The sequence below is a fragment of the Rhinolophus ferrumequinum genome, chromosome 9 (assembly GCF_004115265.2).
Source record: "Rhinolophus ferrumequinum isolate MPI-CBG mRhiFer1 chromosome 9, mRhiFer1_v1.p, whole genome shotgun sequence".
NCBI classification, from domain to species: Eukaryota; Metazoa; Chordata; class Mammalia; order Chiroptera; family Rhinolophidae; genus Rhinolophus; species Rhinolophus ferrumequinum.
Window position 1 is genome coordinate 43,230,485 of NC_046292.1, and position 12,455 is coordinate 43,242,939.

General features: G+C 41.8%; 1 protein-coding gene across 7 annotated transcripts in view; it reads left to right on the forward strand.

The window, feature by feature from the left end:
- The window catches only part of FGGY (FGGY carbohydrate kinase domain containing), a 393,115-nt gene that overhangs the window by 261,062 nt on the left and 119,598 nt on the right, over positions 1–12,455 (forward strand). For all 7 annotated transcript variants that reach the window (XM_033115796.1, XM_033115797.1, XM_033115798.1 and 4 more), the window contains one exon: positions 4,723–4,830. In XM_033115796.1, the coding sequence (XP_032971687.1) occupies positions 4,723–4,830 (108 nt within the window). The remainder of the gene's footprint in view (positions 1–4,722; positions 4,831–12,455) is intronic.

The following is a 12,455-nucleotide window of genomic DNA, read 5'->3' on the forward strand; positions in this document are numbered from 1 at the left end:
AAATGAGGCTTGTATGAGGGAACAGTGAGTTGACTGAGTTGAATGACCACAGCCAGAAGTAATTCCAACCACGTAAAGAGGTATCTAGAATCATCACTGGTCTTATGTAGTCAATATTCTTAATAATGAAGGAAAAGATACAGAAGTGAAGCTTATCATATTTTCAGATGGTATTAGGTTGGTGCAAAAGTAATTGAGGTTTAAAAGGTTGAAAATAATTGTAAAAACTGCAATTACTTTTGCACCAACCTAATATAAACTTGGTAGGATTGTTTATTATGGGGCATGTTCAGATCCAGATTCAAAATTCCTTGAAAGAGCTAGAACGTTAATCAAAATACAAGAAAATAGTTAACCTGCGGCTAATCATATAGTTTATTATTTGTATTTGAAAGGGACTGGCAACGTTCACTTTCATAATTTTGTCTTTCATGGGTGGTGGCACATAGGCATTCAATTTAGTACTGTTTAAACTGTATGCAGGCATTGGATATATTATTTAATTATGTGTGATATCAATAAAATTAAACCCACAGTGAAACTAAACGTTTGGTTGTATACTGTGTGCCAAGCACTGAAATCAGCAAGAAGGCTGTAAAAAGAATAAGACAGAATAATAAATAATAAGGCATGGCCCCTTTCCTCAGGGAACCTTCATCGTCACGAAACTTCTCCAAGATTCACCATATTTCTCCCACTTTGGAATCGAGGAAACTGAGGCCCAGAAAGATTACCTTGAGTAAGCTCACCTGCCTAGAATATGGCAACTGGGAATAGAATCCAGAGGGGACTTTGACTCCACCGCACTCTGTCCTCTGCTCTTCACAAGTGTATCAGGGAAACGTGTCAAAGGCCTTTCGGAAGTGAAGCTTCCCTAACCTACTTGTGCTCAAGGCCGAAGGTTTGTTCAGTTTGAGTGAGTCTACGTGGCTCCAACGGCTCTTGCTTTCTGCCCTGAGAGGCAAATGAAGGATTCAAATGGTAGCCCAGAAATAAGATCATATTTTGGTGGAGCCAAATATAGACTCTGTTGAGTGTGGTGCCTGCCTGCGTTGTATTTTTATAACCTTGGGCATGCTGTTTAACTCTCTGCCTCAGTGTACACATCTGTACAATAGGAATGATGACAGACTCTTCCCCTCGGGGATTTTAGGAGGACTAAGCGATTGAATTCTTATAATGAGCTGAGAAGAAGACTTTTAGTAAGTACCCAGCCAACCTTAGCTTGTTACCGCCAGCAAGCAGTACCATCATACTGGGAAGTCAGCGTCCTGTGTGGACACCTGTCATCAGCCGAGTAAAATGAACTCTCTCCTTTTAGGTAAGAGAGGAGCTTCCAGGCCAAGACAGCCATCAGCGGGGAAAGAGCCTTCACAAATATGTTGTTTAAATATTTAGGTTTATTACATGGGATGAAAGCATACATAAATGTACATATTTTCTTTTTCTTTTTCTCTCTCTCCCTCAAAACAAACTATTGCTCGTCTTCCCAACATCACAGGGCTTGGAACGGGTTGGAAGTTCTCTGGGAAGTCTATTGCTGTACCTTTGTTTCCTTGCTGTACTCAGGATGTCTTTCCAAATGTGTGAGCACAAGCAGGAGTCACCTCAGAACTCTCTTCCCGGGTAGAGCCTGACCAAGCCTTCACCTGACGTTTCTGAGCGGCAGAACCATCATCTTCTAAGGAAGTGATGCTACAGCCGATGCAGTCACATGCTTAAATTGTGAGACGGGGGTGGCACTACATGACCTTTCTAAGCAATTTATACATGCAAGTTTTAAAAAAAATGTATCATAGAGGCCAACATCAGCCTGGGTTGAAATCCCACCTTGGCCACATACTAACTACGTGACCATGGAGAACTTATTCAGCCTCTCTGAGACTAACCTATCAAATGGGGCTATGGATTCTGGAAGGGAAGGGGTGCAGGGCATGAAAAGAGATCATCTAACTTTGGTTAGTGTCCATCTACCTGTCCAAATGCTGAGCCTTAAGTCGTTGTCAACATGGGCTGTCTTATTCATCCCAAAGCAGCTCTTATTTGTCCCAAAGCAGTTTAGAGAGTCGTTTCTAGGGTTGGCATGTGTGTGATAAAATTTTCACCAGCAGAGACCGTGATAAAAGTAAAGACCATTTCGTGTGTGCTCCTTCTGGCCAGAATACTGTCCATATCACACACTCACAAACACACTCACACAAGCATACACACACATGCCCTCACGCCCACCTGAATAATTTCTGTGTATGTTTTAGAGGTTAATTCAAACATCACGTACTCATGAAAGCCTTCCCTGACCCCCGGACAAGATTACATACTCTCATAGTGGCTTTTGGTTTTCCTTCATTTACTTATTGCAGTTTGTAATTACACATTTCTGTGATGATTTGATTAATGTCTGCCTCAGAGTGACCAGTTAACTGTCCCTGTTTGCCTAGGATGGAAGGGTTTTCCAGGGCACACGACTTTCAGTGCTACACCTAGGAGAATCCTGGCCAAGCCAGAATGGTTGATCGCCTGTTCTGCTTCCCTCTCAAGACTGCAGGCTCCAGGAGGGCAGGGGTTGTGCCCTTTTGTTTACCATTTATTTCCAGTGCCTGGCACAGACTTGGATCACAGTAGGAATGCAGGAAACAGCTGTTGAACCTATAAGGAATGGAGCGATTATGGCAGTGTAAGCTGAGTGGTCTTTTCTTACAGAATCCAGTCTTTTTCCCCTGAGATTATTTTCCCCATTTTAGGTCTTAAATGTCCTTTTCATAAATTATTTTTCTTTGACAACATTTCAAGTTGACCATGTTGTGTAGTTCCCTTGCCTTTCCTTCCCTCCTTTCCATCTGGAGGTTGGAAATCCTCCTGATTTGAACGCTCACTAGTTTAGTGAAAAGGGAACTCGAAACGTTGGGGTCCAGACATTTAAAGGACTGTCCTTGTTCTAAAATGCCGGACTATAAATGTCATGAGGGCAGAAATTATGGGTATTCAGTTCATTTCTGTATCCCCAGAACCTGGCATAGGACCCAGCACATAAGAAGGGTTGAACAAATATTTGTAGAACAAATGAATGAATAGCCTACCCTCAAGGTATGCAGGAGTAGACCTGGTGTGCCTAACTTCCGCCCCACCCGCAAACAACGCCTTTCCACAACCATGAATGTGACTTCAGCATTCCTCCCTGCTGGATGGATAAGAAGCATGTGCTTTTCCAGATGAGTGAATACATGGTCCATCCTGTCTGTCCTGGCTCATTTCTTGATACAGTTTCCTAATACCAAAGAGGACTTCCATGGTCTGCTCCAAAAAGGAGTTGTAGCATCTTGAATACTAAGAGCACCTCTCTCACACATACATGGTTTTGTTCCATCTGCTTCCTTAACCTGGAATGCCCGCTCCTCTTCATCTGGTTAAATCCTGTAAATCTAAGCTTATGTCTCATTCTCTACGAAGCCACTCCTCACTCCCTGCTTCCCTCAACGACATTTTATGTTTGTCTCTACCATCCCATGGACCACACTGTATCCTTTTTGTCTGTTTACTTGTGGAGCTCCCTCTAGATGGATAGCTTCCTGAAGATAAGAACTCTGTCTGATTCATCGCTGTGTGCCCAGCACCTAAGAGGGAGATGGTATGCAATTAGATGGCTAGTGAATATTTGTAGAAGGAACTGTATCCATTATCTATTACCACAAAAATGCTAGGCAACAAACAAACACAGTTTCTTAGTGACATACAGTAACACATGTATTTTTATTCCTAAGTTTATCAGATGGCTGGATGATTCTGGTGATCTGGGCTTGTTAGCTGCTGGTCGACCAGGAGTATTTGCTGATTTTGTTTGGGCTCTCTCATAAACGTGAAGCATCACCTGCAACAGGGGGGCTGGCTCAGCATTGTTGCATGTCTTTCCATCCAGCAGGCTAGCCTGGGAATGGTCTTACGACAAAGGTAGAGGAGCAAGAAGAGGAGGAGAGAAGCAGACAGGCCTCGTGAGGCATAGGCCTGGAAAACTGGCACAGTGTCACTTCCACCTCATTTTATTGGGCAAAACAAGTCACAAGGTTGACCCAGATTCAAGGGGTGGGGTCTCCACTTCTCCATGAGAGGAGTTGCACAGTCGCTTTGCAAGGGAGGTAGATACTGGGACTGGTAGCAATGGGGACCATTTTTGCTATCAGTTTACCACAGAGAGGGAGCCAGCAAGGAAATGCCTTGTCACTTTCTTTCCAAAATGATCTCTTTTGCTACCCTAGCATCTAAATGAATTTTTCAGAAAGGTTTCCAGAGATGAAGCCATGCCCTTCCTTTGGAGGGAGTGACTTCCCCACCAAAAAAGATATTTAATAAGAAGCTGACAGGCCAGAAGGGATTGACAGGAAATAATTCAAAGTGATGAAAAGCAAGGACCTACAACCAAGACTACTCTATCCAGCACAGCTATCCTTTAGAATGGAAGGATAGATGAAAAGCTTCCCAGACAGGGAAAAGCTACAGGAGTTCCTCACCGCCAAACCAGTATTACAAGGAATGTTAGAGAGAATTCTTTAAGACAAAAGAAAAAAAAAAGAAATAAAAAATATGAACAATAAAATGGCAATGAGTAAAAAAGAAAAAAAAAAAGAAGCAGCAGCAGCAGCTGAATTCTATGGTCATAGAAACATCAGATGAGGCTCCTTGTAACCCTCAGAGTCAATATGTTCACATATGTTGCCCCTTTCTTTCCAGATCAGCAAAGACCCAATTTTTGTACCAGGAGTCTGGGGCCCTTATTTCTCAGCCATGGTTCCTGAGTTCTGGCTGAATGAAGGTGGACAGAGTGTTACTGGAAAACTGGTAAGTTGACACTTTTTCATTATAGTCTTTAATGTGTTTACACCGTTGACTAGCTCATTTTGTCACACTACCCATATTCCAAGTATCTGGAAGATTTGCAGGATCCTAAGTCAGAAGAATTAAGTTTCTCTTAGAGTACAGCCTAATATACGGTGCATACGCAGCTCATGTTTGCCAGAGGAATGAATGTGGGTTCAGGCAACGACGACTAACCCATCCTGTCATCTGTCTTTCACACAACAATCCATTTTTCTCATGGCAGCGAGAGTGATATTGTACTTTGTGAAAAGGACCGTGTAATTCTCCCGCCCAAATCCTTCAGTGGTTCCACGTAGCCCTTGGGACACAGTTCAAATAGTTTCGTGTATGCATCACTCCCTTTGTGGTGGCCCCCATCCAGTTCCATACATGGACTTATCACTAGGGCTAGGTTCCCTTACTCACAGCCCCAATGGCTCATGTTATCCCACTCCTCTGTGCCTGTGTATGTGCTTCTTCGCCTGCTTGGAGAGTTCTTTATCACCTTGGTCATTTTACTCATCCTTTAAGGCACAACTCCACTTCTTCTCACATTCTGTTATTCTCACTGGTTTACTAATCTGTCTTTTCCAGAAATCACTGGGCTCTTTAAAGGTAAGTGTTGTGTCCTACTTCTCCTCCTATCCAGCTCAGTGCCTGGTTCTTAAAAGGTACTTGATAAAAACGTGTTGAATGCATGTATTTGTCTAATAGGGAAGACAGAGGATCTGTAAAAGTGCCAGAGGCACAAGGCACAGAGTTGGCATGGAGCAGGGTTAAGAAACTCTTTGCAAGGGAGAAGGCATTTGTCCTGAGCCTTCAAAGATAACTAGGAACAAACCAGGCACAGAAGGGCAGGACTACTCTTCAAGGCAGGAGAACTGGCACAGGAACAAAGAGATGGAGTGAAAATAACAAGGCATATTTGAGGGTAATTGCAAATAGTCCAGAATTTCAGCTGTGGCATAAACTTTTCTTAGAAGAATGACTTGCAATAAAAAATTAGAGAGCTGGGCAGGGACCACATCATAACGATTCCCTGTAAAGCATGCTGAGGAATTGAACTTTATCTAGTAGACCAAGACCAAGGGGGACCAGTGAAAGGTTGGAAGAATGGACAGGCATGTTCAGATCTCAGCCTTAGAAACTCTGGTTAGCAGCAGTGAGGAGGCAGGGAGACCGGTTTTAGTAGGTTAGTCCACAGACAAAAAGCCATGAGGGCTTGAATGAGGACAGTACCAATGACGATTGAGAACTGAGCGCAGGAGATCTGCAGGCCTTGTAGGGATTACATGTGGAAGGCAAGAGAATATGAGACCGACCTCCGATTATCCAACCTCACATTTACTACGTTATATTGAAATCATCTGTGTATGGTCTGGTCCCCGCCCCGCCCCAGAAGCTCTTCTCCAAGTTCAGTCAAATTAAAAGCGAGCGGCTCCAAAGCTGGATGGGGATGCCAATAACCGTTAGTTTCCGTTTCTTAGTGTATAACTATTTTCTACTTAGCTGCCTCAAATTCCCTTTCAAAGTCAGAGGAAGCAAAGGTGAATGCTAGCTTCAAAGAGCCTGTTCTCTGCCTCTGCTCCTGTGGCAGGTACAGAGATGAATGAAATGAATTAGACCCACAGCAGTCCCTGTTTTAAAGAGCTCCTTGTCTAGTAGAGAAACTCGGTGAGTCTAAAATAAATAGCATCCAATTGGTCTTAACAACCAGTGCTAGGAAAGTCAAGAAGTAAGACATCACTGCATGCCTAAGGTGCAGTGGGAATGAAGCTTTACTTTCTCCTATTTAAACTAGTGCCATGTATTTGTACAACTTTCAATTTAAATATCCGTTCACTTTCTGTGACACATTGAAAACCCATTCCTGAAAGAAAGCCGTTTTCACCCCACATCATGGTGTAATCATCCTTAGCAGACTCCGAGCTCATAGATGACACTGCCCAAAGGCTTTTTTAACAAGGATAATGATCCAGCAAACCGCCTCTTTGTGCCGGATGCATTGTCCATGAAGCTGTCCATCAACAGATTTTCGGAGACTTAGTATGCAAATTGAACATCTGTGTCAGTTTGGAAATGCTTTTCCCAGCATTTGGCTCAAAGTTTGCTCTGTTGCTATGGATATAAGCCATCTTTGCCCAAACTTTATGATGTATCTCCATAGAGAAGAATTAGGCACTCCTCTTTCCTGAGCCTGAATTGAAATAAAAAATGTAACCTCCTGTTTTGCCATTAAAAATCCTTCATATAGTCCATGATGGTTTTCCATAGGAGTCATGGGAATTCTTGGCCTTTATGTAGTTAGTTGTTTGTGCACCATCAACCAATCAAGCTGCATTTGAAGTTCCAGTTTGGGCAATTCTCCGTATGTAGTTTCCTTGGACATATGAATAAGGCACGATTGACTCATGGCTTCCAGAGTGGGGAATCTTAAGAAATCTCTAAGCCAACATTACGGGGCAAAGTCTGAATCAAGAATAAAGCAAACTGTCCACCAAAGCATCAGTCCAGAGATACCAAGCAAAGAGTCAGAAACCACCTATAAAATAAAGAGTTAAAATAAGAATAACTGTAGTGACAGTAATAACAATAATAACAACAATAATTGCACCTTATTGAGTGTGTTTATCTGTGGGAAGGATTTGTATGTATAATCTTGTTAATCCTTGAATGATATTCATAATAATCACCATGTCTAACATTTATTTTGAAGACTTATTTCCCAGTCTCCATTCCAAGAGCTTTCCATGTACTATCTCATTTAATCCTCTCGAAATGCTCACGAGGTAGTAACAGTTATTGTCCATATTTTACAGGTGAGGAATTGAAGCTCAGAGTAGTAACCACAGCCTGGAGAGATTACTGATGCATTAACAATGGCCTTTTTATATGGTTCCCTTGCAGTTCACCTTTCCTTTCCTCGTTTTTTCTTTGTGAATTCTCATCTCTGGTTTTACAACACATTGTTGTCATACAGGACGCTGTAAGGGGAAGTTACATCATTTATGTTTTGTTTCCTATGTCCATCATCTCTCACATGCCCTGAGAGTGTCTGATTCCGTTACTACATTGTCCATAGCATATTCTAAACATGCACCTACAGCAGAAGCGCGGAGAAATGAGAGGAAAAGAGAAGTAAAGGAGGAGAGAGGGAGGGAAAAAGAAAAACAAAAAATGATCTAAACTCTAGATTTGACAAATAGATATTTTGTGTCAATTTCACAATTAAATACAGGTCTTCCATCACAAAGCAAGTTCTTCATTCCAAGTGTATGAATAGATCGGTACTTTTAAAAAATGTCCATCTGGTTAACTTCAGGTTGAAGAAAAAATAGAATAGGATAGGATCTTTTCTGGCTCTGGAATTCTTGCTGTTTCATCTGACTGAGATTTGGACTCATTTTTCACTCATTTCAAGCTTGTGCGTCTGATATTTATTTCCTCATAGAGAAACACAGGCCCGCGTCCCATGGCTGAGCGATTTCACTTGCATCAATCAAGCACCCATCAAGGATTGTCTCATGCTTGTCAATACTCTCCCCAGAACAGTTGTGCAAAACACATTGCTTTTGCCAAGACTTTTTTCACAAAACACCAACCTGTGCAGTCACTGCATCCAGGTGTTGAAGCTTATTTTCAGCTGAACCTTGGCCATCCGTCTCTCCAGGCACCCTGCTCAGTCTTGCTTGAAGTCACTTTTTGAGGGGGAAGTGTAGGGGAAGGTAAGCGAAGACAAGTTTCTAAGCTGCCCCTATGGTGGCTTTGGCTTTCTGAGATAATAGGATTGGGTAGGGGGTTACCTTTGGTTGGTTTGAGTCCAGAATTTAAATTTACGAACTTGAACTATAGGGTCACAATGTAGCCAGATGCTTTGTGCTCTTGGAATTTCAGGATCCGTCCTTGTGAGTGCCTGTTTGCCTCCTCCCTTATACCAATGCTGATCAGCCCGGAGCTAGCTTCAGGAAGACAGTCAGTCTTCCATAAGTGAATCTTTGAAGAGCATGCAGTGTACACAGTGCTGTACGGGTTATGGAGATCGTGATTTCATCCCTTCTTTCATGCACTCATTGTGATTACTCTGGGCCAGGCAAGAATATTGTCACCTGATTCCTATCCTCCAGTAGCTTATTATCTTCTGGGAAAGCTGGATGTAGAACTGATAATTATAATTTATTGTAGCACATAATAGTAGATTGCACTAACCCTACAGCCTCCTGGGAGTATCTGTGAAGTGCCAAGTACTTTTAGGCCCTATTAAGATTCAGTATTTCATCTGATCTTCACAGCATGTCTATGTGGTCATTGTTATTGTGTCAGTTTTACTAGTGAATAAATGGAATAAACAGAACAGTAATGTAACTTGATTAAGGTCTTACAGTTATAAGTGGGAGAGACATGCTTCAGACCCAAGTCAGCTCCCGGAAGCTCCAGATCTCTCTAGAACTGGATCTGACTTTTGTGGATCTGCATTTCTGAGTTTTTCTTAGAGTTCTCTTGTAGATTCCCTTGAGAATCAATTATTGTCAAAATACTTTTCAAGTATTTTGGAGCAAACACAGTGGGCAGGCTTTGCAAGGCCATGAGAGACACCTATGCGTATCAGTATTGGCAGGATCTATGTGTAGACGTTGGTGTGTCCCCTGCATTTTACATTAGCTAATTGGGAAGACTTCATGGATACAAAGACCAACTCTGCATAAACAAATGCCTGTCTGTTCTCTCCTCCTGCCTAGGCATTCACTGTATTTTTTGTGTGCTACTTAGATTCTTGCACAACTAATTACCTTCCTGCTTCTACTCTTTCCCCATCTACCTCCTATGTCTTAGTCAGTTGGGGCTGCTATCATAAAGTGCCATAGACTGACTAGGTGGCTTAAATACAAGAGAAATATATTTCTCAGAATTCTAGAGGATAGACGTCTGTATCAGGGCGTCAGCATGGTCAGGTTCTGCTGAAGGCCCTCTTCCAGGTTGCAGAGGGCTGTCTTCTTCTTGTATATTCACATGGCTGAAGGGGAGAACTCGGGGCTCTTCAGAACCGTATAAGGGCACTAATCCCATTCATGAAAACATCACTGTCATGACCTAAGCACCTCCCTAAAGCCCACCTCCCAATACCATCACATCAGTGGTTAGGATTTCAGTGCATGAATTTGGGGATCGGGGGCACACCAACTTTCAGACCTCAGTACCCTCTCTAAAGATTGCTGCTAAAGCAATCTCTGTAAAACATAGATATCCCATGACCCTTTCACTCTCGATAGCTCTCCAATGAGCTGTAGGATAAAGGTAGACCTCTTTAGAGTGATGCTTATTTACACAGACAGTATTTATTGAGTGCCTGCTGTGTTCAAGGTAACATTCCGAGTGAGGAAAAGGCAGTGAATAAAACACCCTCCTCTGTCCCCCCTCCAAAAATCAGTCCCCTTGTCAAGCTTACTTTCTAACAAGAGGAGAGAGATAATACACGATAAAGCAACAAATCGTTTTATTTTATGGTATAAGTTGTTAAAAATGATCGAGGAAAGCTTGTGATTCAGGTGAGCAATTTGAAATTTTAAATAAGGCAGTCAGGGTAGACCTCACTGAAGTGACATTCAAACAAACAAGGAAGAGAAGGAAATCTGGAAGAAGAACATACCAGGCCAAGAGAACAACCAGTGAAAAAAATCCTGAGGGGGTTGCTTGCCTGGGTATTACAGAAATAGCAAGGAGATCACATGGATGGAGCAAAGTGCACCAAAATGAGAGTTGTAGGGAATACGTTCAGAGAGGCAACAGGGGCTGCATGATTGGCCACTGTGTGAATTTTGGCTTTTCCTCTGAATAAATTGGGAAGCCTGCGGAGAATAATGAGCAGAAGAGAGATACGATATGATTTAGGTTTTTAAAGGATCTTTCCATCTATGGCCTACTATGTTAGGAGTAACCTCTAGGAGAGAAAAGGGGGAGATGGAAGCAGGGTGACGAGAAAGAGGCAGTAATCCAGCTGAGGGATAGGATGATGGCAGTGGAGCTGGTAAACAGTGGTCAGATTTGGGATGTATTTTGAAGGTAGAGTCAACAACAGAATTCCCTGATGGAGTGGATGTGAAGTGTGCAGAAAAGAGCGAGGTCAAGGTTTTTGCAGCATAATGTCGCTATCCACGGGGAAGATGAAGTAGATGTCAGGGCGGCAGGGCTTGGAAGGGGACAAGAATTACGGCCAGTTTTCTGACTGTAGGAACGATACACTCTCTAAGGTGATGCTCCCTTATTTGTCTTCATCTTAGTAAAGAGCACCATCATTTATATTTTTATTAAAGCCAGAAAATTAGAATTAATTCTCGATTCCTCCTTTCCCTTCTCTGCCCACACTGAATCCATTAGAATGTTCTATTGATTCTAACTCCAGAGTGTGTATCACCAATCCATCTTCTTTACCTTCACTCCCAGCACCATTGGCCAAACAACCATTGTCTCTTTCCTGGTCTATGTAAAGTGATCTTTCATACACAGCATATAGTTGGGTCTTGCTTTTCTGTACAGTCTTATAATCTCTGATTTTTTTTTTTGGAGTGTTTAAATTATCTACGTTTAATGTAAAGATGAATATGGTTGGATTTAGGTCCTCTGTTTTGCTATTTGTTTTCTATCGTCACTTCTGTTTTGTTTTTGTTTTTTTTTGTTTTCCTCTATCTCCTCTTTTCTATCTTCTTTTGGATTAATTACATATTTTTCAATTTTCAGAATTTCATTTGCATTTGTATATTTGCTTTTTAGGCATTAGTTTTTGCCTTCTTTTGTAATGATTTCTTTAGGAATTATAATAACCATCCCAAACTTTGCAGTCTACTTGGAGTGCATATTGTTAATCTTCCTGTAAGACATAAAAAGCATTCAGCTCTACAGTTTAGTTCTATTTACCACCCCCAACTCTTTATACTGTAATTGCCATATGTGTGATATTTACGTACGCTGTACACTCAACAAGACAGTAATTATATTGTTTGCCTTAAACAGTGTGTTAGTCTCCTCAGGCTGCCATAGCTGAATACTGTAGACTGAGTGGCTTACACAACAGAAAGCTCTTTTCCTGGCTTATAGATGACCACCTTTTCACTGTGGCCTCTCATGGCCTCTTCTAGGTGCATGCGTGTAGAGAGAGATCTGGTATCCCTTCCTCTTCTTACAAGGACACCAGTTCTGTCAGACGAGGGCCCTACCCTTATGATGTCACGTAACCTAATTACCTCTGTAACGCCCCTATCACCAAATACAGTCACCCTGGAGATTGGGGCTTCAACATCTGCATTTTAGGAGGACACGATTCAGCCCATTAGAAACAGTCACACATATTTCAAAGAAATTCCGAGAAACAAAACATAACATTAATATTTGTATTTACCTACATATTTACCATTGCCATTGTTTTTCATTTCTTTATTTGGTATTTCCCTTCAGCCTGAAGAAACTCCTTTAGCATTTCTTTATTTCTTGCAGATCTGCTATCAAAAAAAAATTATCTTAGCTTTTATATTTCTAATGAATTTGTTTTACCTTCTATCTTGAAAGACATGTTGCTCAATTTAGAATTCTTGACAGTTTTTTTTCCCCTTCAGCAC